The sequence below is a fragment of the Xenopus laevis genome, chromosome 4L, assembly GCF_017654675.1.
Source record: "Xenopus laevis strain J_2021 chromosome 4L, Xenopus_laevis_v10.1, whole genome shotgun sequence".
In the NCBI taxonomy this organism is placed as follows: Eukaryota; Metazoa; Chordata; class Amphibia; order Anura; family Pipidae; genus Xenopus; species Xenopus laevis.
This window is the reverse complement of record NC_054377.1, coordinates 79,309,642-79,335,851: the sequence shown is the minus strand read 5'-3', so window position 1 is coordinate 79,335,851 and position 26,210 is coordinate 79,309,642. Positions and strand designations below refer to the sequence as shown.

Below are 26,210 nucleotides of genomic sequence, written 5' to 3'. Positions count from 1 at the left end.
ATGGCAGCTCTAGGGCTCCTTGATTTATGGCGTACTAAATATCCAGCAGAAACACAATTCTCATGTCACACGCTGTCACGCATTGACTTGGCATTAGGCACCGTTAACTTTGCACAATTTCTCCAGGAGATCCAATATCTACCAAGGGCACACTCAGACCATTCCCCACTTGAGCTTACAATTTCTCTGGGTATAGCTTCCAAACATGCTTTATGGTGTCTCTCCCCATTGTGGTTAACTAACGAATCAATCGCATCCAAATGTGTTCAAGATTATGACCAATATTGGGAGGCTAATGTCGACACTGCGAGTACTAATATAACTTGGGATGCCTCTAAAGCAGTGTCCAGGGGGTCTCTTATTACTGCTATAAAATGTGCCAGGGAGGATGCTAAGGAGGTCTTGAAGCAAAGAGGCAGACTTGCAAGAGGCCCAAGCCATATTTGCCATGGGAAAAACGGAGGAACAACATGCCCAGTTAGTAAAGGCCCAAAAGGAATTAGACATGCAATTAGTGAATATGACTAGGAAGAAACTATTGTACCAGAGCCAAAAAGTGTTTGAATCGGGGGACAAAAATGGCAAGGTCTTGGCCCACCTTTCTAAAACTAAGGAGGATATTACGGTGATTTCAACTGTTACTGACAATGTCGGCAGTCCTCATACAAACCCTCAACAAATAGCTACTGTGTTCGCTTCGTACTTTAGTGACATTTATGCTGAACAGCACCCTAATGGCAAAACCAATTTAGAGAACTATTTAGACAGCATTCCCATTCCCAGGATGTCTGCTGAGCAAAGTAGTTTCCTAGATAATCTTATCTCTCCTCAGGAAATTGCTGAGGCAATCCGGGCTTTACCTTCCAACAAAACCCCTGGCCCGGACGGTCTACCGGCTGCCTGGTATAGACTCCTCTGCAAACAACTAGCTCCCCACTTAGCTAAGGTCCTTAATGCATCTTTAGACTCCCATATGCTCCCTGACTCATTCTATGAGGCGGTGATCGTACTGATTCTTAAACCTGGGAAGGATCCGACCCGTTGTGACTCTTACAGGCCTATCTCCCTGCTCAATACGAAAATTTTGGCAAAAACACTAACAAATAGACTTGGGAGAGTCATAACAGAGCTGATACATTGTGATCAGTCGGGTTTTATGCCTAAAAAAACTACTTCCTTGAACCTGAGAAGAGTCTTTACTCACGTTCAATATTGAATGAATGATGATGGTGACTCCCTTGATCAAGCCTTAACCACAGTAGAAATCTTTGGTGATTACAGTGGGCTTCGGATAAATAGACAAAAGAGCAACCTATTTTCTCTGGCGGACTCAAGAGTGGGGGATACTTGCAATGGTCTCAAATGGGTTTCCCAATTCAGATACCTAGGCATAGAAATTACTAGCGATACATCCACATTCTGTGAAACCAATCTAGATCCGATTGTTGCCAAATTTAAGAACGATGCTCTGCACTGGATTAAACTACCATTAATGGTTTGGGGCAGAATAAACCTTTTTAAAATGATCTACCTCCCGAAATTCCTCTACCCGCTCCAAAATGCTCCGGTAATGCTGGCAAACCGGTTCTTTACTAGACTTAATAGTGAAATGAGGTCCTTTATTTGGGCAAATAAATCCCCGCGAGTCGGTTGGGACACTCTAACAGCCTCGTATCACACAGGAGGCCTTGCCTTACCTCATATGCAGCACTATTTTTTTGCCGGACAACTAACTTATGTACATAATTGGTTCAATCCAGATCCTGATAACCCCTTAACAGTCTTGCATGGTAATATTATGGGTTCGCTAGAGGCCCTGCGTAATGCGCCATACAGATCCCTTAAAGACTCACCTGAAATACCTGAAGTTCTTAGTACCCCTATCAGAGTATGGGACAAGGTAATGAGACAAAAGTCGAGGGTCAGCAGTGGTACCTCCCCGCATGTGCCCATTTGGAGAAACTCTAATCTCCAGCAGTTTCTCGATCTTCCTGACTTCTATTACTGGCCCCAGATGGGAATCAAGTGGCTATCCGATCTAATAGTGGACGGCACTTTCCCCCAGTTTGAAGTGCTGAAAGAGAAATTGGGCAATCACGGTCTACAATTTTTTAGATATTTGCAGTTGCGTCATGCCTTTCAGTCACAATTTAGTTCTCTCAAACCGACTTTGGGCACAACTGTATGGGAGGATAGGCTCTGGGAACCCGACGCAGATAAGTTACTCTCACATTTATACAAATTACTGCCGCCAGCCACACCTACCCCTTTTGCCACAGCACGTCTTAAGTGGACTAAGGTGATTCCTGCCCTTGACGAGGAACAATGGGCAGAAGCAACTGCTCACATATATGACTTCCTCATTGCCACGAGAGATAGATTTATACAATTTAAATTTTTCCACCAGGTCTATATCACTCCACTTCGGTTGAAATTTATGGGGAAATCACTTAATGCCGAGTGCCCAAAATGCCAAGTTGTGGATGCCGGCTTTGAGCATATGGTATGGGAATGTGTCCACATTAGCAGATATTGGTCTGAGGTGATGGGTTACATAGATGAGAATCTGGCTTTGCCTAGGGTTAAGTCTCCAGAGGTGTGTCTCCTAGGAGTAGTGGAGGACCTCCTCCCTCGGGCTGATTCCAGGAAACTGATGAGGGCAGTCTTATTTTATGCAAAAAAACTAATTGCCATTAAGTGGATGAGTTCTGAGTCACCGAAGCTGCTGGATTGGGTTACACTGGTGAACAAAACTCTACCACTTATAAAACTAACATATGCAGCTCGAGGCTCACCTACTAAATTCAATAATATCTGGGCCTCTTGGTTAGATGCTAACCCAACACTTGAGCTTCCGGAGACACCACCTGTCTAGATTCTCTTGGTAGTCGTACTCAGACCGTTCGTCAGGATTTGACCTGTATTGCTACCTTCTATTTTGTTTTTTTCCTGTACTGTATAAGCTTTGTGATTGCTCTGTCAGTGAATAATGCTGTGTGGTTTCTCCTGACTTGTACATGGACTGTGACTGTCTTGTTTGTGTGTTGTTAAAAACAAAAATAAAAACCTTTTAAAAAAAAGTTTAACAGAGCACAAGTCACATGACTTGGGCAGCTGGGAAATTGACAATATGTCTAGCCCCATGCCAGATTTCAAAATTGAATATAAAAAAATCTGTTTGCTCTTTTGAGAAATGGATTTCAGTGCAGAATTTTGCTGGAGCAGCACTATTAACTGATTAATTTTGAAAAAAAAATTTTTTCCCATGACAGTATCCCTTTAATAACAGTGTCCACAAAATGGCTCCTGCCTGCTTGTTATAATTATGAGTTCCCAAACTGAAGGAAACCAGATTCAAATAATTTATATAGTGTAATAAAAGTTCATTTTGCTTGACTGATGTGATAAAATATGATTATGAATATTTTTTTTGGTTGATGGGTCCCCTTTAAAGCAACAATAACCTCAAAAAATGAAATCAATTTGTAAGGTATGGGACCTGTTATCCAGAATGCATCGGACCTGGAGTTTTCCGGATAACGGATCTTTCCGTAATTTGGTTCTTTATGCCTTAAGTCTACTAGAAATTCATTTAAACATTAAATAAACCCAATAGGCTGGTTTTGCTTCCAATAAGGATTAATTATATCTTAGTTGGGATCAAGTACATGGTACTGTTTTATTATTACAGAGAAAAAGGAAATCATTTTTAAAAATTTGGATTATTTGGATAAAATGGAGTGTCGGAGACAGCCATTCTGTAATTCGGAGCTTTCTGGATATCGGGTTTCTGGATAAGGGATCCTATACCTGTAATAAACATATAATGCAGTGTTGCCCTGTACTGGTAAAACTGCTGTGTTTGCTTCAGAAACACTACTATTGTTTATATAAATAAGCTGCTGTGTAGCAATGGGTCAGCCATTCAAAGTAGAAAGGCTGTAATATGTAGCATAGAAGACGTTGCATTTACGGAGATGCTTTTTTAATAAGCATGTGTGACATTTAAGTATTTTCTTATTTTCTTAATTTTAGTAGCAGATTAACAAAATAAGGAGCATTATTATTATTATCTAACTATTAAGGGTAATGCCTGGCATGAAGTTTTTGTTATGCAAAATAGTGTAAATGTTTCATTTAAATATTATTTCATGTTAAAACTAAGCAACCATTCTACCAGCATAATGCACAATTTCACTTTGATGTAATCAAGTTGGTTAAGAATTTTTTACAAAGCCCTGCATAGCTGCTAATATGGGTAATGATAAAATGTGAATCGCTGAATGAAAATGTTTTAATGACTGTTATGAGATAATGTAATTTTATTCACCATATAATGTCTATTTTTCAGTTAAATGTATTCTGTGTGCATACTGATCAATAGTTTATTCTTTGGTAGACCTTTGAGTATTTCACAGAAATTTTACATGTGGGCTGGCTCTGAGAACAGAAGTAGTAGTAAATCTGCCTCCCCCTGCAATTAGGAACATACCAGAGAAACCCAGATGGTATTGCTATTTTCACAGAAAATAAATTGCAGTCCACATCCTTTATCCCTGGTTACTGTCACTAAAAGAGATTAAGTAGTAGTTGTAGTTGAGGAATTTTCTGTCTGTTCCTTACTTGTTAATTTACTGTACATAAAGAAACATACTAATGATTGCTTAAAGGGGAACTATCACGAAAATTAAAATTTAATATAAGCTTCATCAAACTTTTAAATTCAATCAATTAAATATTCTGCATCGTTTCTGAAATAATCAAGTTTATGTTCACTATCCCTCTCTCAGCATCTGTTTCTCTTCATTCTGTCTTCTTGTAGCAGTTGGGATGTCAGATATTCATTGACAGTAAGATCCAGTATATCTTATAGGGGGCTTCCTTTTCTACCAGATGAATTAGAGCTCACTCAAATAACTGATTCCAGTACAAACAAAATCTAACTAAATAACTGCACAAATAGCACAAATCCTGCATGTAGAGAGACATGATTTCTGGTGGTTTTAATAGAGTGTACTGTAATACATCTTCTAGGCAAAAGGAACCCCCCCCCTCATAAGATATATTGGATTTAACTGTCAATGAATATCTGACACCCAACTGCTGCATGAAGAGAGAATGAAGAGAAACAGATGCTGAGAGATGAATAGTGAAGATAAATGTTATTATTTTAGAAACAGTACAGAATTTTTAATTGATTATATTTAGGAAACTTCTTATTTTTGTATGCTGAAGCGTGTATTAATTTTATAACTAATTGTACTACTGGCCTGTTACAGCTTGGACCCGATCATTTCCTTAGCCGCTGAGTTGGCTAATTTTTAAGCCACATGTTGCAGCTCATTTGACAAGATGTTTATGTAGACAAGTATCTGAGATTAGTTTTAGATTACTTTTATTGGCTGACTCTTGAATGCCACGATGAGTACGTTATGTGTATATATGCATATGTTTATTATCTGGAGTCTACCCAGTGCTGTCTGGAGTCTTAGGGCTGAGTGAATATTGAGTTGTTTATATAGTGATGATTGGTGTTAAAATTAATATATGTAACTTAATTGCCCCTTCCCCTTCCATTCACTTCAAAATGGTCCAAGGTTACTTGAACCAACACATTTATTTGTTTGAGTGGCTTCTAGAGCAATATTTGAAATTCTTGCCAGAAACACTTTAGACACAAGTGGTCAAACAATCTGTTTGAGGATGTATCTCGCCTGTTCTGCTTTGAGGAATTCAGCATGTGCCCAAATTCTATGCAAAGCATTGTTGTTTTTAAAGGAACCGTGTCGGTCAAAATTTTCATGGTTTTGGAAAACTAATTTGAAGTTTACTTTAAAATAAATCAGATTCTTCACATATTGGGAAGGGGGAGAATACTTTAAGTAAAATAATAGAATGCAGATAACACTATTTCTTTCCCTACAGACCAGTCTACGTGTCCACTGTTCGCCCTCAGTCAAAACATATTGTTGTTATTGTGGACCATGGAGCTTCCATTACAGAGACACAACTCCAGATCGCAAGAGACGCAGCACACGTTATCTTGAATTCAATTGATGAACATGACAAAGTAGGCATTCTCCCTGCTTATTAAATCATTTATCAGCAATAATATATTTGTCCAGCTACAGTCTGAAAAGAAACTCTAGTGTTAGCATTGTGTTTGGACATGCTTAGTAAAATATAGCATTACCCTCATCTTAGCAAGTATTCTTCAGTAGCAGGAGCTTGACTGTTCATCTTCTAGGAGCCAGTTTAGGGATCAGTATAGTAGGTAGGCTGTTGTCAATGTGCATGGTCTAATGAGTTCTGAAGTAGGTTATGTACATGCAGACCTGCCTGTTCAAGCCAGTGGGTAAATGGAAAGATTGCTGACCAGTGTACTTATACACATATTTTGTCTGCAAAATTGGCCAGTGGCTCAGTCAGCAATGTCAAAGCATGTAAAGATTGCACCTTCCTGAAATTAAAGGAATTACAATCTATATACAAGAAAATATCGAATATCTTCTCTTAGATACATGGCAGAACAGAGTAATTTTTGGGACCAAAAGTAATGCTGCACATTTAAATGCATTTCTGCTTGGTGTATATGTGGCGTTGTTAAGCATGTGATTCACTCTCGTGCAGATCTCCGTTCTAACTGTAGCTGATATTGCGAGAACATGCTCTCTGGATCAGTGTTACAAGACGTTCCTGTCTCCTGCCACCAGCGAAACCAAGAGAGAGATGGCAAGCTTTGTATCGTCTGTTAAGTCTTCAGACAGCCCTACTCAACATGCCCTTGGATTTCAGAAAGCTTTTCAATTGATCAGAAATACCAATAATGGCACAAGAATTCACGCAAGTAAGAAGTTTGGTGACTTGCTTCATTTTTAGATCTGGCAGAATAAGTTAGCTCCAGAACAAGATACGACAACAGTAGAAGAATGTTTTTTGATTTTAAGGATTATGAGCTGTCATGAGACTAATTGCATATGACTGAATTGTCTGCTGCAGGGTTTGGTGCAGAGCCTTACTTACTTGCTTGATTTCATGTCACTTGTCATGACTGTTGAGGACTTGCCCAGAAAGCATACTGCACAATTTTGGAAAAGCAGAGAATGCTTTATAGTAACTTTGTGCTTAGCACCATTAATTTCTGTTTATCCAAAGCAAAATGTATACAATAAATAATACAATAAATATAATAATGTTTTCAATATCTTGCAGTTTGAGTACCTTTAGCAACATATACATGTGATAGTAAAACACTTTTGTTTGTACTGTTAAATGTTGTTATTAACAAAATATTTATAAAGTGCCAACAATTTCTGCAGCACGTTTCTTCATAGTTTCTCTGTGGGAATTGGTGATAGGCGGATTTGTTCCTTTTTGACTTGGTTACAAACGCAGTCAAATGCCCCACAGTGCTAAGTAGTGCAAGTGTAATAATATATGATATAAAGGGTGATGTCTATTATAAAACATTACTAAAATGACTCAAGCAATAACTGTTCTAGTTAGAGTATAGTTTTATGTGGAAATAATTTACAACAGTTTTAATGTTGTTTTTCCTCTTTCTTTTAAGATACAGACATAGTGATTATCTATTTATCATCTGGTATCACATCTAAAGATTCTTCTGAAGAGGATAAAAAAGCTACTTTACGTGTCATAAGTGAAGAGAACAGTCTGCTGAACAATTCTGTAATGATTTTAACCTACGCTATTATGAATGGTGAGGCTAAAGGATGTAGAGAGTTCTGATAAACTCTTGAGACTTTATAAGGATAATGGTTAGAAAATAATCTAAGTCCTTTATGCAAGTATTGGCAACATTTTAGCGCCTTATTGAATATTTCCTTAGAAGGAAGTTGCTGGAATATATTAGACCCAGTTGATACTGTTGATGCACACAATAAAAAACTATAAATCAGATTTGAAGACAGAAAATGCATCTTGCTCTGGTAAGGTGATAGTAAATCAGTAGTTTTGTCTTTCCCAATACATCTGACATAGTTTAAAGGACATGAAAGCACATATCACTGGGGTATACTATTATTTTACCCACCTCCCAGTAAAATAAATTGCTACTTTTTTCTCCAGGCCACTGCTCCTCTCCGGATAAACTGCACTGGTGTTATAGAATAACTGTTTAATTTACCTTTTGACTTCTGCCAGTGATTTAAATAGCTAAGCTCATGTAGTTATTAGAAATAGGCCAATTTGAAAAACACAGTGATTGTAATACGTACCGTATATACCCGAGTATAAGCCAAGTTTTTCAGCATCCAAAATGTGCTGAAAAAGTCTACCTCGGCTTATACTCGGGTCAGCGGTACCCGACCCGAGTAGCTGAGATTGCAGTCACTTTTAATCATTCCTATACCAACAGTACACTTGGGGAGAGACTGCAATATCCCACAATGCCCTCTGTTGGTTATATGAAAGAATAACAGTGCGCCCTCTGTTGGTTATATGAAAGAATAACAGTGACTGCAATATCACACAGCGCCATCTGTTCGTTATATTAAAGAATAACAGTGACTGCAATATCACACAGCGCCCTCTGTTGGTTATATGAAAGAATAACAGTGCGCCCTCTGTTGGTTATATGAAAGAATAACAGTGACTGCAATATCACACAGTGCCCTCTGTTGGTTATACGAAAGATTAACAGTGATGGCAATATCAAACAGCACCCCCTGCACATGGTAGTGGGACAGTGGGACAATGCACACAGTAATCCGTTTGGCAATTCTCTGTCACCATCAACTTTGCAAAGAAGTCCGGTTGATCGCTGGGGGGGTCGCTTTGGCAGAATGTGCGCTGCTGGGAGACAGGGATGTAGTTGTGTCTAGGCTTATACTAGAGTCAATAAGTTTTCCCAGTTTTCGTAGGTAAAATTAGGTACGTCGGCTTATACTCAGGTCGGCTTATACTCGAGTATATACGGTAGTTGCAGACAACAGTATATTGGAAAAATCAGTGTAAAAGTGCACAATAAACATTGTGTATATCTATCCATGTTTTAACATACTTTTGGCAGCATATGCATGGAATTACTACCCACAAGGGCTAGAAGGATTAAACACAAAGTATACAGAGATAAGCAGACTTTTTGTTAAATTAACTTACACCAGGAAAATGCTGTATAAATTGAAGGTTGGAAATTGGCAGAAAAGAAAGGCAACTACTTAACAATAAATAAAATTAGAACAGCAGCTTTATTTATTCTTCATGAGGATCCCCCAAATCTTGGATAAGGTTTGGATTCAGCTGAGTTCCTGAATTTCTTGCAAGCTTTTCTCTAAATCCTTAGCAGAACTGAATGCTAACACTTTGTCATGTGGATTTAAAGGGGTGGTTCACCTTTCAATTAACTTTTAGTATTTTAGTATTTTTTAATAGTATTGTTTTGTCTTCCTTATGTGCCTCTTTTCAGCTTTCAGAAGAGGGTCACTGACAAAAGCAGCCAGTTTTATTGTTATTGCTACTTTTTATTACTTTCTATTCAGGCCATATCTTATTGATCTTCAAGTCTTTCATTCATACCACTGCCTATCTCTAACTGCTAAAATTCTAAACGGAAGAAGATGTTTGGTCTTCTAACCAAAACTTATTCTTGAGGAAAGTTCATATACCAATGCCCAGACATTTGTTCAGAAGTGCACATCTATTAATATTATTTGTTTCCTTCACAGAGGGAGTTACAGGCTTGAAAGAATTAGCATTTCTTCGCGACCTGGCAGAGCAAAATTCTGCAAAGTATGGTGTGTCTGACAAGACGGGCCTTCCTGTTACAAAGGGAAGCATGATGGTGCTAAATCAGCTCAGCAACTTGGAGACAACTGTGGGACGATTTTATACCAACCTTCCAAATCGAATGATTGATGAAGCTGTGTTTAGTCTACCTTTTACTGATGAAATGGGTGATGGTAAGAAAATTTTAACATTGGAATTTTGGTAATTTTGTATAAAGCAGCAAATGTAGATGTCTATGTAAATTCCTTATCTACTTATTGATCATCCTGTACTGGTAGGCCATAAGCTTATTGGTCATCAATAGTTTCTGCATTGATGTTGCATTAATTATAGGATTGCACGGTCTTAGTTCCACGATTCCTTTTTTAAATAAAGGAAACTGAGCTTTAAATCATATTTAAACTGTGGTTTTTGAGGACTTTTTACACAAAAATTGAAGCACACCCCATACAGGTTTTAACTGAAAAGCATGTGGGACTGTAGATTTTCTTAAATTTGCCAACTGACCGTTCCAGCCCTGTCTGATCTATTTTGCTTACGTTTTATTTCTGGGGCAACTTTTGTTGGGCTGGCTTTGGCCAGGACTTTTTGCAAAATCCAGATTCAAATGCATCCTTAGTGAACCAAATCCAAACCTTTAATGTCACAAGGCTTTAAACTATCAAACAAGACCTGTTTTTAACCATGAAGCCATTTTGTAAAAGTAATTTTTAGAGTGTTAAACAGTTGAGTAAGCAAATTAGGGTTCAGATTAGGTTCTTTATTTGGCGAAAGCGTCAGTATTTGGTACAAAGATTATGGATTCTGTGCATATATAATATTTGATCAGAATGTCAGAATCTTTTGGTCAGTAATAAATATTTATTTTCAATGGAGATTTTTTTTAACAAAGTGTTAAAGGCAAAAATATAGAACAAATGTTCAGTGCATGCAGTTAAGTTTTATTGTACTGATTTGTTAAGAGAAAATCAATTTTAGAAACCGGATGCATCTTACCATTTAAAACGAACTGTGAACTTGTAAAGGTTTTCTCAGATATGGAATTTCTGTGATGTCATTCTATAACATCTGTTGTTTTGTGCTGTTGTCTGTTTCAGGTTTGATCATGACAGTCAGCAAGCCTTGTTACTTTGGAAATTTGTTGTTGGGAATTGTTGGAGTAGATGTCAACCTTGCATATATACTTGAAGATGTGACTTACTACCAGGATTCCTTGGCATCATACACCTTTCTGATAGATAACAAAGGTAAGGGGGGGGTTGTTGTTATAGAAACTATAAACAATTCTCCATCATATGTAATAAACATGCATGCCATTTTTTGGTGAAAATGTAAAAAGTTAAAATAAATGTATAACCAAGCTAATTAGTGCATGTGATGGGTGGTTTATTTTTGGCATGCTGTTTTAACATTTTATTTTAAATCTATTCTCCTCCAAGGTTACACTCTGATGCACCCTTCACTCACAAGACCCTACTTACTGGTAGAACCTCCACTGCACACAGATATCATACATTATGAAAATATCCCCAAGTTTACCTTGGTGAGACAGAACATCCTCAGGTAATATAAAGTATTACATATTGGTATAGTTACATGCAGAACAGGGGCTTGCCTTTAGTATATGTGTGACGAAGACACCATACTTGCAATAAATCAATCTGTGGAGATCAATAAAAGGTAATTATACATATGGTAATCTTGCAATAAGACAAATATTAAAGGTCGATGATTAATGCTCACTAGAATGTTTTGAGCATGCTTTTCTTTCAAGTCCATGGGTTCTGAAAAATGTGTGCCATCGATCTTAATTTACAGCCCCCTTTCAATCCCCACTTACTTTCTAAATATCTCTGGCAGCCACCCTCCACTTCATTGGCAGGGGCACACATTTAAAAAAACAAAAAAACAAGTCTCATTTAGTTGGGGCACACTTCACCAAGTTATAGGGAAACAGACCCAATAACTAAATATGTCATTTAAGGAAATGTGAATCTCTTAAAGGATTGAAAACTGACATTTATTGCATTTACTGTACTTATTGTACTATTTTTTGTTACATTGGATATAATGTTACTGGCTGTTTTTAAGACCCGAGGTTCTCAATCTTTTTTTAAGAGAACGTTAAACTTTACCTTAGACACTTTTTATGTTGACATCCCTGTTTGTAAGTCTGCAGAGGTACCTGTAGTGTTTCCCAGCATACACACCCTGTTTCTCTCAGACAAGTATGTCTAGTTTGCCAAATAGGAATTTGCAGTTTATCACAAAGAACACAAAGCCCTCTTTATTTCCCTGGGTACAATGTTTTGCTTTTTGTCTGTTATTTTGCAATACCGCAGTTGAAGCTATGTGATGAGTTGTGGTGGAACTTGCACATCATAACTATTGTCTGTGCAATGAGAGTGCTCAGTTAGTTTTCTGTCAGCTTGATTCTAAGATTTCCTTTCATGGAACTTACTGGTGTCTATTTCCCATGTAGCCTCCCTCTGGGCAGCCAGATTATTACGGTGCCTGTAAACTCATCGCTGTCTTGGCACATCAACAAACTGCGAGACCCTGGAAAAGAAGCATATAATGTCAGCTACGCTTGGAAAATGGTACGACTAAGGATCTAGACCAACAGTATATTCTATATGTTTTAAAATAAAGCATTACCTACATGGCTATACTTATGCTAAGTGTATACTGTCCTTTAAAGCAGCTTTCACAAATACACAACCTCAAATAACAAGGATGCCTAGAAGCCAGGATTTGCTTTGGGATTCAGCCAAGTCCTAGAACTTTATGCAGGGTTCATTTTGGCAGAAAACTTCAGTCATATGGATAAATGAACTTAAAGGAACAGTAATGCCAAAAAGTAATGGCAATATGTAGTGTTGTCCTGCACTGGTAAAACGGATCTGTTTGCTTCAGAAACACTATTATAGTTAATATAAACAAGCTGTTGTGTAGCAATGGCGGAAATTGAAAAAAGGCTATATGACACAGAATAAATAGTGGATAATGCGTAACACCATTATGTTGTACAGAGCTTATCTGCTGTGTAACTTGAGCCTTTTCTCTTTTGAATGGCTGCCCCCATTGCTACACAGCAGCTTAATTATATAAACAATAGTAGTGTTTTTGAAGCAAACAGCAGTTTTACCAGTGCAGGGCAACACTGCATTATATTTTTATTACTTTAAAATACTTAATTTTTTGATGTTACTGTTTCTTTAACAATTTTTCATTAATAGATGATGCAAGTGTTTTTGTTTATCTCAAATTTTAATATGCAAATTAGGGTTCATATTTAGTGGTGTTTGGTCAGATCGTCTGTGGAAAATATGACATTTGATCAAATCCAAAAATGATGGATTTTGGTGCATCCCTGTAAATAATGGAGCTTTAGTCTCTGGTGAGTTATGATTCATACAAATATTTTCTGTTGGTAAATTCAGGTTTCATCGTTTACTTTTGACAGTAGTAGCCTACATTTTTCAAGAGTTTTTTTAAAATATTATGAACAACTACCTGCCTGTGGCCTATTTCCTCTTATTTATGTTATCCTATTCTTGTGATCATCTCTGTTAAATCACAGGATGCAGTGTTGTCAAAGAAGACCATTGTAATCCTTTTTACAGAATTCATTTGTTTATCTGTTTGCAATTTTGCACTTTTGCTCTAGGTTCAGGACACATCCTTCATTCTTTGCATCGTAGTAATTCAACCTGAGATACCAGTCAAACAACTGAAAAACCTGAACACTGTCCCCAGTAGCAAATTATTGTATCATCGCCTTGATCTTTTAGGCCAGTCCTCTGCCTGCCTCCATTTCAAGCAACTTGCCACTTTAGGTAGGTAACTGGTTAATGTGTGTGATGATGGTTATCTACTTCCCCAGAATTTTATCAAACTATTTTACTAAATTGTCATTTTTCAGAAAGTCCAACTGTAATGTTAGCTGCTGGAAGTTTTTCTTCACCTTATGAGCACCTGAGTCAGCCTGAAACAAAGCGGATGGTTGAGCACTATACAGCATACCTGAGCGATAATACGCGGCTAATTGCAAATCCTGGCCTGAAGGTATTTTTTTTTTCATATCCTTATAAGCTGTAGGGAGACATGAGTCTGTTCTGTGCTGATTGTCAGGTAGTTACTTTATTGCGGCTCTTAGAGAGTCAGAATACAGAAATACTAGACTCATTCCCCCATAACATTTTTATATGAAACTTGATGGTGTAAACATGGAATCTAAAAGCCTGTAAACCTAGGGTTGGGGTTGCCAATGAAACTTCTCAATGATGGTACCAATAGTGATTTTTTATTTATTTATTTTATACACTTTGAAGTGTATTGTGCATTGTTAGAATGCAGGTTAAAGTAATATAATGTTAGCTGCTGCATGATGACATATGTTATTTTTATGTTTATATGTTATGTTTATATGTTTATTTTTTGTCCTAATGCCATAATATCCTCTATAAGTCCTGTCCTGTGAATGTGTACAATAAGTAGTAACTAGTGACATACAAAAGAGGAGAGGCAACATAACAATACAGAACATACAGAATCAAATTCTCATAAAAAGAAAGGGAAACATAGAAATGAACTATGCTTCTCTTTCCAGATCAGGGAATGCATTGGCTGGTTTACACCCTTGAAAATGTTGAATAAATGTGTATTGCTATGCTAGTGCCTATTATATCTTTGGAAACTATTTTCTTCTATTCCACCAAGAACACGCACATTCAGTGTAGACATAAAAGGTATCTGGGATTAGATTATTTCTCCAAATCTTTTTAGGAATCCCCAGGAGCAGATTAATGCTTTTTCATGTGAGTTTTAAGGGAACCCCTGCTATGTGGCTCTTTGTCTTTCAGTTTTCTGTCAGAAATGAAGTCATGGCTACCAGTCACGTCACAGATGAATGGATGACCCAAATGGAAATGAGCAGCTTGAACAGCTACATTGTGCGCCGTTACATAGCAACGCCCAATGGGGTGCTCCGAATTTACCCTGGCTCTCTTATGGACAAAGCATTTGATCCCACTAGGAGGCCGTGGTAAGTTTCAGATTTATAATATTTAACATAAGTCAGAGTGTGTTAAATGTGTGTGAGCTTCATAAAAAGCAGTTTTAAATAAGAATTTTTTATTTAATAGCTAATAGCTTTTAAAATTCCTTGTATGATAGGTACTTACACGCTTTGGCAAACCCTGGGTTGATCACTTTTACTGGTCCCTATTTGGATGTTGGAGGAGCTGGTTATGTTGTCACCATAAGTCACACTATACATTCCTCCAGGTAAGGATTATTTGTGTTATTGGATATTCAAGATCTGTACTTCAGTATGGAGGAAGCTTTTTTCCTTTGTCAAGATTTAAAAATAATTTATTAAATTAGTAAACCCAGCTACAGTCTGGGTCATGATGTGTGATGAGGTCCCTGCAACTATACTTTGTGTTTCTCATGTTAATTCATTTGAAACAATTGGACTGTGCTGGAACACACCCAGTTTGACCCTGCTGTTCTTGGATTAGCTTCCCTGTTTGAGGGGCTGCCTTACATCACAGTTCTTTAATATTCAGTATATCAAAGCAGAGTCAGAGCGTTGGCTGTTTTATTCCGTAATTGCATGCTGTACATTAGCAGATGGCCAGTTTTAAAATAGATTTGCAGAGAATAACTTTTGTAGCTCATAACGTTGTGAATAAAGGCACTTTTGAAGCAGATATATCTGCGTTTTTTTCTTCTTAATATTTACTGTGGTTTTTTTTTTCTTTAATTAAATATTTCAGTTAATTAGTAAACTCTGCATTCTTCCACTAGGTGGAGCAGGCAGGTGAAGTTACTTTGCTAAGCTATAGTAAATGACCCCTATTTTCAGACATTTAATCAATCAACATAGCATCTCTAATACTAGCCCATGGTGCACTGCTATTACCATATATTTCTAAGTTATAATCTGCTTGAGCTGCCTCCTCCTGTAGCCAGTTGAAAATAACTCACAGAAATTTCCAGAGAATTGATCTTTTAAGTGTAGAAATGACCAGTGGCCCTTTTGCTCCAGTAGATATTAATCTCTTGCCTCCTGCTTTCTCATCACTATCTTTATCTCTATTGACACCTATTATTTTAACTAGCAATTAGTGTGACTTGTCCCATAGGGTAAATTTGCCTTTATTCTGTGGCTTAATACAGGAGTGTAAATTGTTTGTCCATTCAGTTTTGATCTATACTCTACAGCACCTACCATTTCTAGTTGGGAATGCTGGAGTTATATGCCAGCAAAAGCTAGATGGCTGCAAGGTGTGTGTGTGTTACTTGCAGGATAATCAGTGAAAGGTTTCCAGATTTAATGTAAAATGATTCTGTGATTGATTTCTTCTTATTTTACTGTTCTGTGTGCTGTTCAGTTCCAAGATCTCTTCTGGAAACACAGTGGCAGTGATGGGCATAGATTTTACTCTGAGGTACTTTTACAAAGTGCTCATGGAGCTGCTTCCAGTTTGCAATCAAGATGGAGGCAACAAAATAAGGTACAAACTTAAAAAATGTACTGTATAGTTACCCAAGGAAGATATATTATGCAGATATCTATGTGTATATGTGCTGTTACTTTGTACCAGAAATTGTACCACTTATATTAAGCAAGGGTTGTTCCAACAGTATGCGGAACGGTAAAAATGTATAAACTGTAAATTTTACCATATTTGCTTGCCTTGGTCTCAATCGTTCTTTCAGCCCCATAGTAAAGATCCTTGCTCTATGTTGTTTCATGTTATCAAGTTCATACCATCAAATGACTTTATAATAACCACAATGACAGCTCCTCTTTAAGAACATAACATATATGTACTGTTTTGGTGGCATTTTTAGATGTGTGTTGTAACAACCCAATTTTCTTTGTCAGGTGCTTTATCATGGAAGACAGAGGCTATCTTGTTGCTCACCCGACTTTAATTGATCCCAAAGGCCACGCTCCTGTGGAGCAGCAGCACATTACCCACAAGGTGCCGGAGCATTTTCATTTAAGAGAACACATCGGGAATATTCTGTACTTTTACTGATAACCACATTCTTTCATTTTGCTTCACAGGAACCATTAGTGGCAAACGACATCCTAAACCACCCCAACTTTGTTAAGAAGAATCTGTGTAATAGTTTCAGTGACCGAACTGTACAGAGATTTTATAAATTCAATACTAGTCTTGCGGTAAGCTTACAACTTTTATAAATGTTATAACATGTAAGATTCTCTTATGCTAATTACCAGTGTCTCTTATCCTTATTATTACAATCTACATCATACTTAAACTCAATTTAAAGGTGAACTACCTCTTTAAAAATATTTTGCAAGTCTAAGAGCAATGTCTCACTGGTGGTTTTCAAATGCCTGCCATGTTTTTTAGTAGTTTAAACATATATATGTACTGTTTTGGTGGCATGGGCCCTAACCAGCATGCCCTGTACTACAGTAACCTGGAAGTGTTTGCTTTCAGTTTCTTCTCAAATGACACTTAGATAAGCAATGTGGTTTTCATACAGGCAATGGTGTATAGCAATTTGGCTTCACATATGTGAGCTGTTGTATGCAAAACAACAGAAATTGCTCCATGTGCCGTTGCCCTTAAAGAACAGTGAACAGTTACTAGTCACCTGTTACTATGCTTACTGCACCTGGGCAAACTTAAGGGAGAACTAAAGCCTATCTAAAGTCGCTAGAAATTTTGTACATTATGTTTTGTGCTTCTGTACCAGTCCAAGGCAACCACAGCACTTTAGCAGTAAAGTTCTGTGTCTCCAAAGATGCCCCAGCAGCTCCCCATCTTCGCTTCTGCTGATTCGCTGCACATGCTCTGGGACCCACTCACAATATACAGTACGCATAGAATATAAATGTCACAATATAAGGCTGATTAGTAATTAATACAGATAATTACTACATGGCAGCTCAGAAATCAGTGCAATTAGCATCAGAATTTAATAATCAGCCCTGTAGCATCAGCTTATCTTACAGACCAACCTCATTTTCTGCTTGATAATTTGTGACGACTCCTAAGCTTAGCTTCTCAACAGCTGCTCATAGCCCACTGAGCATGTGAGTGTCACAGACACTTTCCAAGATGGTGACCCCCTGTAACAAGTTTGAAGTCCTGGATCATTGCTATTGAGAAGCTGCTATTGAGTAGCATATACATTTTTAGGATTTAGTTCTCCTTTAATGTTTTTTATTAAACATGGGGGCACTGAAACACGTGTGTGGCTTTAAAATATACTTTAACTTAAAGGTGAACCACCCCTTTAATAACGTTTAATATGTTATAGAATGGCAAATTTTAAGCAACATGTGCAAATTGTTTTATCAGTATATTTTGCATCCACTAGGGGGACCTGACAAACCTCGTTCACGGAAGTCACTGCTCCAAGTATCGACTGACCAGAGTACCAGGGACAAATGCTTTTGTGGGAATTGTAAATGAAACATGTGATTCTCTTGCTTTTTGTGCCTGCAGCATGGTAGACCGGCTGTGCCTCAACTGTCACAGGTAAATAAACCAACATGATGGTAAAAGAGAGAGAGCGCAAGATCCTAAATGCTAGAATAGATATGGCACTCACTGGCAACTATTTTTTATAGTAGGATATCTATAACTTTTACTTCAAGACCTATTATGCGAAGTGTTAAGTATAGGGGCAAATGATACTGGTCCACCATGGCAACGGCATAAGGAACAACTCATGCTTTATTAGTGTAAAAGATATTTGCGACATCTAAGACATGAAAATAGTTGCTAATATCCTAACAGGCAATACTTGGATGAAAATGTCCACCCTAATCAAATAGGGTTAATTCCCAGCAAAGCTACAGATATATATAATATCAGGAGACTAAATAGTAATCTGGCTCTTGTACATGACAGTGCTAAGCAAAGTATACTTGTATCACTTGACAAAGGCAATGCCAAATGGAATTCCTGGTCCACTTTGAGTCTGGAGCCTGCCTCCGAACCTGGAACAGAGTGCTCTGTTACTTGCCAAAGCAAAAATTCTCTGTCAATGTCATGCTTTCAGACTGCATTCATTTAATCTGTATGTTCAGTGGATGCATCCGTGTAATGTACAACTCCCAATAATGTGTTGGTGATTTATAAATACATGTTATTAGTAATAATATTATGTGCCTGTTCATTAACACTTTGTGCGACTCCAAGTCCAACTCTCTTTCTTAAACTCATGCTAAATGGTTATTCTGTTACAATTGAAATCCCTGAACCACCATCTTCCACATTGCTTGTAATACCTTAAAGGGGAGCTCTGGCTTCCAAACCAAAATTTGATAAAGAGGCCCACATAACACAGAAACCCCTAATATACCCATCACAGTTACCTGTTTCTTCAAAAAGTATGAAAAAATTAAATTTTCTATGCTGAAATCCAGCTGGTTAACAGTTCTTCTCTTCCTGCATCATTTAAAATCCTGGCATTGAAGGAGGGACTAAAACAACTTGTAACAACTTCTCCACAGCTTACAGACAGCATGCAGGAAATACATAACCCACAATGCATTGCACTGTGATGTTCTGTTCCTTATTGAAATCACATGTGCAAGGAATTGTGGGGTTTGGAGGATGCAGGCTGAGGAAAACTGGCTGCTGATACAAAGTAAGAGTAGTCAGCCAGCTCAGCAAAGTAGTCAGAAAGATCAGCAGAAGAGCAGGAGGCTAGGCTTAGGGAACTGTCAGAAACCATTAAAAATCATGAAAACTCTGCATATTTTTTAATTGATGTATATTGCAAAGTTGCTTGAAATTATGTTTACTTTTCAAAAAGCTTAAGTTATGTTTTCGTGGAGTTCCCCTTTAAGTTTAAACATTGTGCAGTATATCATGTACTGATCAGAGATTCATAATTGCCATTTGTCAGGATGGAGCAGAATGAGTGTGAATGCCCATGTGAGTGCCCTCTGGAGGTGAATGAATGCACTGGGAATCTTACAAATGCAGAAAGCAGGTAAATATTGTTATACAATTGTAAAGTTACACATGTAAAAAATGTGTAGCCTTTTCTGTTTTTATTTTATATTACCTGATTTAGTAATGAGATTTAAATTCAGTAAAGATGTGGTATTGTACTAAAATCAGACACGGAAATAGAAAACATATATTGTGGGGTTCCATTAGTCGAAAAAGTAGTGTAAAATAAATGGGAATTTATGAAGGTTTGTTTTATTTTAAGCTGTGTGAACGCCCGATTTGCGGCCATTATTGAACACTACTCCAGAACTTTGTAATTACGTTCCGGTTGAAGTCAATCTAAGAAAATATGCATAAAGAAATTATGCCATTTTTTACACCTGGCGATTTGTTAAATAGTTTAAATAGGAAGCTATGAGTGTAGTTTATTGTGCACTCAGGACATTGCTGTAGTTATTGCCATTCAATAGAAAAACAATAGCAGTTTTTGAATATTAATGGACAAGTATAAGTTTCTGTCATTAGCCAGCTGCAATTACATTTATTATTACAAATATTTTGAATTAAAAATTACTCTTATGCAGGTTCCAGTCTGAAACATGTGTCTGAATAAATATCAATTAGAATTTTTGTGAATAGTTACTAGTATATAGCAGAGCTGTTCCCTTGACGTTTTTCACCCTGCAGGAATCCAAGTTGTGAAGTTCACCAGGAACCCATGACCTTCACCATGCTTGATCCCAGTCTACAGGATGCACTTTTTCAATGTGTCAATACAGGATGCACACAAAGGATGGAAAGCAGGTGAATTTGGCACTTTTTATATCTATTCTAGAATAGAACATTCAAGATCTTTATTTTATATATATATATATATATATATATATATATATATATATATATATATATATATATATATATATATATATATATATATAGTGAATAAAGTTCCCCCTCTTGTAAAATATAAGGATATTATAAGTTACCGAGGAGTTTCACGAGGCCGTGTTTCACGACAAGTTTCAGTGAGTCGTGACAGAAATGACATCAGAACTCACCGTTTATAACTGATGACATCAGGACTCACCATTTATACAAGATATTCATAGCTTTTGTGTATTATATATATATATATATATATATATATATATATATATATATAATATATTATATATATTATATATATTATATATATATATATATATATATATATAACGAAATCGCAGATGATACCCGCACTCCTTCACATCTCGTTTTGCCGGGTGCTTGGTCAAAATTAGGTATATAAAATTGTAGAAAGGACCAGCACTCCGTTTTCCAAAGAATTCAATGATTTATTCAAAACTCACAGTGTGACACATGTAAAATATCTTTTAAAATTTGATAAATAAATTAAACTTTTAAAAAATTCCAGTGTGCGCTGCTTTCTACTGATGGACTTCTGAATAATTGACACGGCAGCAACACCTGGTACTTGATCATTCGAAGGTGTGCGAGAGACTGATTTTGTTTTTTCTATATATATATATATATATATATATATATATATATATATATATATATATATATATATATATATATATATATATATATATATATATATATATATAATATAAATAAAAATAGCCAGACTGGTGGACTCAAAACAATCAGCTGCCTGGGTGCTGATCAAAACATTAATGTAAGGACTTGTAAAGTGATCAAAACAAAATGGTGTTTTATTTCCAACGTTTCGGCACCCTAACTGGGGCCGCCTTCAGGACATTATTATTATCTTCTACTGAAATGCTATTATCCTATGTGAGGATTTTAAAGGGGGTAGTTCACCTTCTAATTATTAGTATTCTGTAGACTGTAATATTTTGAGACAATTTGCATTTAGTCTTCATATTACATGTTGTGCGTTTTATTCAGAAACTTTCTAGTTTAGAATTTTAGTAGCTATCTCTTTTAGGGTCCAATTGACCCCAGCAACCAGGCAGCGTTTTTAATGAGAGAATCATATAGGAGGGCCTGAATAGATAGATAATAAAAAGTAACAATAATAAAGCCTCGCAAAGCAATCATTTTTTTGGGTGCCGAGATCCGTGACCTCCATTTAAAAGATGGAAAGAGGCAGAAGAAAAAGGCATGTAATGAAAAATAAATACTTAAGAATAGGACATTGTATAACATCCTAAAACATAAATGTGAACTACCTCTTGAAATCATATTTTTCATATATTCTTGGTCAGTTACTCAGTATAATTAAATTTTTTTTATCTGTTTTAGAAATAAGTTACATTTCTGATGTTAGCTGATGAATAGATTCCTAGTTGTGTCTATGCCTTTCTTTTGCTGCTGTTGATGTACTGAATTTAATCTGATAAACTATTTTTTAATATTGGCTATTTTGTTCCTATAGTTATTGCTTTGGAGTTCTGGATTGTGAATGGTGCACGGTGGACAGTGATGGGAAGACTCACATTGACAAACCATATTGTGCACTCCAGAAGGAATGCTTTGGAGGCATTGTTGGCGCTAAAAGCCCATATGCAGATGATATGAGTTCAATAGGTAATTACATTTCAATTACTACTACTACCACAATCCATCTGATGTTAAAAGATATATAAATCCTTAAAACAAATAAAAGTGTAGTTGTTCATCTGAGAGTCATTCTCTGGTGTTTGCTAAGCAGAGGCATATCAGAGTTTCCTCTCTTCTGAAATATTTCTCTGACTGTAGTATAGCTGTCTGCATTGACCAGCAGGTGGCATTATTGTTTTAATTGTATTATATTAGCAGTGTAAAAGTCGCCAATATCTTTTTTTTTTTTCCAACAGGAGTACAATAAATAACATTTCTGTTAAAAATGTGTTCATTCATGTGTTATTTATTTTTAAAGTGTTTGAAAAAAAACAGATCATTATTTGATTTTATCTGTATGCTCACCGCCTCTCTCCTTTTGTAATGAGGATTCTTTGTTTACCTTAGGGCAGATGGTAGGTGTAAGCCCTCTCAGCCAGTCTGCTTAAAAGCAGCATACAATTCAGTGCTCATTTATTTGCATTCAAAATGCCTAAAAACCCTGGTACAAATCTTTCCTTGTCAAAAATTTTTAGAAGAGCTTTTGGATAGAAAAATTGCCTGTGCCTTAGCAGACCTTTCCAAATTTGTGGGATTTCCTGTGAAATGCCATAGATGTCTCTTAAAGGGATACTGTCATGGGAAAAAATTTTTTTTTCAAAATGAATCAGTTAATAGTGCTGCTCCAGCAGAATTCTGCACTGAAATCCATTTCTCAAAAGAGCAAACAGATTTTTTTATATTCAATTTTTAAATCTGACACGGGGCTAGACATTTTGTCAATTTCCCAGCTGCCCCATGTCATGTGACTTGTGCCTGCACTTCAGGAGAGTAATGCTTTTTGGCAGGCTGCTGTTTCTCCTTCTCAATGTAACTGAAGGAGTCTCAGTGGGACATGGGTTTTTACGATTGAGTGTTGTTCTTAGATCTACCAGGCAGCTGTTATCTTGTGTTAGGGAGCTGTTATCTGGTTACCTTCCCATTGTTCTTTTGTTTGGCTGCTGGGGGGAAAAGGGAGGGGGTGATAATCACTCCAACTTGCAGTACAGCAGTAAAGAGTGATTGAAGTTTATCAGAGCACAAGTCACATGACATGGGGCAGCTGGGAAATTGACAAAATGTCTAGCCCCATGTCAGATTTCAAAATTGAATATAAAAAAATCTGTTTGCTCTTTTGAGAAATGGATTTCAGTGCAGAATTCTGCTGGAGCAGCACTATTAACTGATTCATTTTGAAAAAAATTTTTTTCCCATGACAGTATCCCTTTAATGACAGTGTTATTGTATTGTTACAGCATTCATTTGGCAAGAATAAAAAGAGTTTTTAATTTTGATTGTGATCTTTACTTTCCAACAGGGGATGAAGTTATTACGCTGAACATGATTAAAAGTGCTCCTGTTGGGCCTGTAGCTGGAGGAATTATGGGCTGTATAATGGTGCTTGTCCTGGCCGTATATGCCTATCGTCACCAGATCCATAGGAGGAGCCACCAGCATATGTCACCACTTGCAGCCCAAGGTAATTTTTTTTTAAATACTGAATATATCTAGATTTTAGGGAATTTATAAAACCTGTTAATAAACATGACTTCACATATCATTGCCATGTACCAACTAGAATGTGCCAGATCCACACGGGCAACTCTTTTTTTTTTTTTTTTTTTTTTTATACTGCATGACCATGTCTAGAATAGCTGTTTCTGGTGCTGAGATACTAGTTAAGTGGTTGACCCTTGGGGACGTGCTGAGTAGTAACAGTAGATAAGTAGCAATAGATATATTAATTCAATGTGCCAGATCCACACGGGCAACTCTTTTTTTTTTTTTTTTTTTTTTATACTGCATGACCATGTCTAGAATAGCTGTTTCTGGTGCTGAGATACTAGTTAAGTGGTTGACCCTTGGGGACGTGCTGAGTAGTAACAGTAGATAAGTAGCAATAGATATATTAATTCAATGCATGTATGAGGCTCTGTGTTTTCCTGCAAAGTATATATTGCTGGGGATCTATTGCTACGCCATTCTCTAGCAGGTATCTTGGGTTACACTTGCTAGTTTGGCTATAGAAAAAAATTGCATAATTGGTAATGTGTAAAGTCTTGCAGTGATTGATTATAAGTATATGCTGAGGCCAAATCAATGTAGTGTTGCTTACAGTGACCAAATAGTTTAGTACAGGAAGAGGATCTGTTATCCAGTATCCCATTATCCAAAAAAGCTCTGAATTACGGAAAGGCAGTCTCCTGTAGAATCCATTTTATCCGGGTAATCCAAATTATACAAAAGTATTTTTTTTTTCTGTAATAATAAAACAGTACCTTGTACTTGATCCAAACTAAGATATCATTAATCCTAATTGAAAGCAAACCTATTAGGTTTATTTAATGTTTACAAGATTTTTTAGCAGACTTAAGTTATGAAGATCCAGATTATGGAAAGATCTGTTATCCAGAAAACCCCATTTTGGATAACAGGCCCTATACCTGTACAGAGTTTTTAAACAGCCACACACTGTGGTGTAAGGAAGTTGCGACTTCAAGTAGATTTGCTGTTAAATCCCTGCAGAAACTCTACTAGCACCCAGTGTTATAAAACCTGAGAACTGTTTTTAGAACGAGTCACTAAAGGGTATTGATCAGTATCACTAAAGGGTATTGATCAGTATTTGTGGGTGAAGTCCTAGCAATGTTGGCAGCAACAGACACATGACTGCACTCTTTGGTGTAGATGTTCTTTAATACAATGATGAGAGTAAAGCAGCAGTACACACATACATGGGACTGACCTATAATGTCATGTACCCTTACACAGCTTCTCGGGAAAAAGTATTTGACAGCCAGTATGTAGCAACAGTATGCACAATACTGAAGATAAGATAAACAACACTTGTATTAGCTTTAGGAAATTTCACTTTAAGTATTTATGTGACATTGTACTTAATTCTTTTTTTGCATTTATCATTTGTGTGTGGTTTCTAGAAATGTCTGTACGGATGTCTAACCTGGAAAATGACCGAGATGAAAGGGATGAAGACAGCCATGAGGATCGGGGAATCAGTGAGTGTTTTTATTTCCGCTATATGTAGAAATAGAAACGTTAAAGGAACAGTTCAGTGTGAAAATAAAAACTGTGTAAATAGATAGGCTGTGCAAAATGAAAAATGTTTCTAATATAGTTAGTTAGCCAAATATGTAATGTATAAAGGCTGGAGGGAACAGATGTCTAATAAAACAGCCAGAATCCAACTTCCTGCTTTTCAGCTCTATAACTCTGAGTTAGTCAGTGACTTGAAGGGGGGCCACATGGTACATTTCTGTTCAGTGAGTTTGTAATTGATCCTCAGCATTCAGCTCAGATTCAAAAGCAACAGATATGACCCATGTGCCCCCCCCCCTCAAGTCTCTGATTGGTTACTGCCTGGTAGCCAGGGTAATCAGTCAGTGTAAACCAAGAGAGCTGCAAAGCAGGAAGTAGTGTTCTGGCAATTATATTAGACATCCAGTCACTCCAGACTTTATACATTACATTTTTGCCTAACTAACTATATTAGAAACATTTATTTATTTTGCACAGCCTATCTATTTACCCAGTTTTTATTTTTACACTGAACAATGCCTTTTAGCAGTATCACAGTGCAATGCTAACTATATCTTTATCTTTTACAGTAAGTAACACAAGATTCATAGCAGCAGTAATTGAAAGGCATGCACACAGTCCAGAACGAAGGCGGCGTTACTGGGGGAGGTCTGGTACAGAAAGTGATCATGGTAAGATAGTGTCTGTGCATCTTTCAGTATTGCTCGAGCAAGCATTACTTGCAGAAAAATGCCTGTGGTGCTTATGCAACTTGTGGATTGTATTGTATTGTATTCTATCAATACAATCATTTTTATTGCATGCTTTTATAAAGCTTTGAATAATGCAGTGACAATT

The 26,210-nt window shown here is 36.8% G+C and overlaps 1 protein-coding gene across 1 annotated transcript in view; it reads left to right on the top strand.

The window, feature by feature from the left end:
- cachd1.L (cache domain containing 1 L homeolog) overlaps positions 1 to 26,210 on the top strand; it is a 94,343-nt gene that overhangs the window by 65,674 nt on the left and 2,459 nt on the right. Inside the window, exons 6-26 of the mRNA XM_018258236.2 lie at positions 5,926 to 6,070; positions 6,631 to 6,847; positions 7,571 to 7,720; positions 9,687 to 9,920; positions 10,845 to 10,994; positions 11,187 to 11,310; positions 12,230 to 12,347; positions 13,418 to 13,586; positions 13,673 to 13,815; positions 14,613 to 14,794; positions 14,926 to 15,036; positions 16,149 to 16,271; positions 16,646 to 16,745; positions 16,832 to 16,948; positions 18,121 to 18,281; positions 19,660 to 19,746; positions 20,397 to 20,513; positions 22,114 to 22,265; positions 23,635 to 23,796; positions 25,256 to 25,333; positions 25,943 to 26,044. Of these exons, the coding sequence (XP_018113725.1) occupies positions 5,926 to 6,070; positions 6,631 to 6,847; positions 7,571 to 7,720; positions 9,687 to 9,920; positions 10,845 to 10,994; positions 11,187 to 11,310; positions 12,230 to 12,347; positions 13,418 to 13,586; positions 13,673 to 13,815; positions 14,613 to 14,794; positions 14,926 to 15,036; positions 16,149 to 16,271; positions 16,646 to 16,745; positions 16,832 to 16,948; positions 18,121 to 18,281; positions 19,660 to 19,746; positions 20,397 to 20,513; positions 22,114 to 22,265; positions 23,635 to 23,796; positions 25,256 to 25,333; positions 25,943 to 26,044 (2,942 nt within the window). The remainder of the gene's footprint in view (positions 1 to 5,925; positions 6,071 to 6,630; positions 6,848 to 7,570; positions 7,721 to 9,686; positions 9,921 to 10,844; positions 10,995 to 11,186; positions 11,311 to 12,229; positions 12,348 to 13,417; positions 13,587 to 13,672; positions 13,816 to 14,612; positions 14,795 to 14,925; positions 15,037 to 16,148; positions 16,272 to 16,645; positions 16,746 to 16,831; positions 16,949 to 18,120; positions 18,282 to 19,659; positions 19,747 to 20,396; positions 20,514 to 22,113; positions 22,266 to 23,634; positions 23,797 to 25,255; positions 25,334 to 25,942; positions 26,045 to 26,210) is intronic.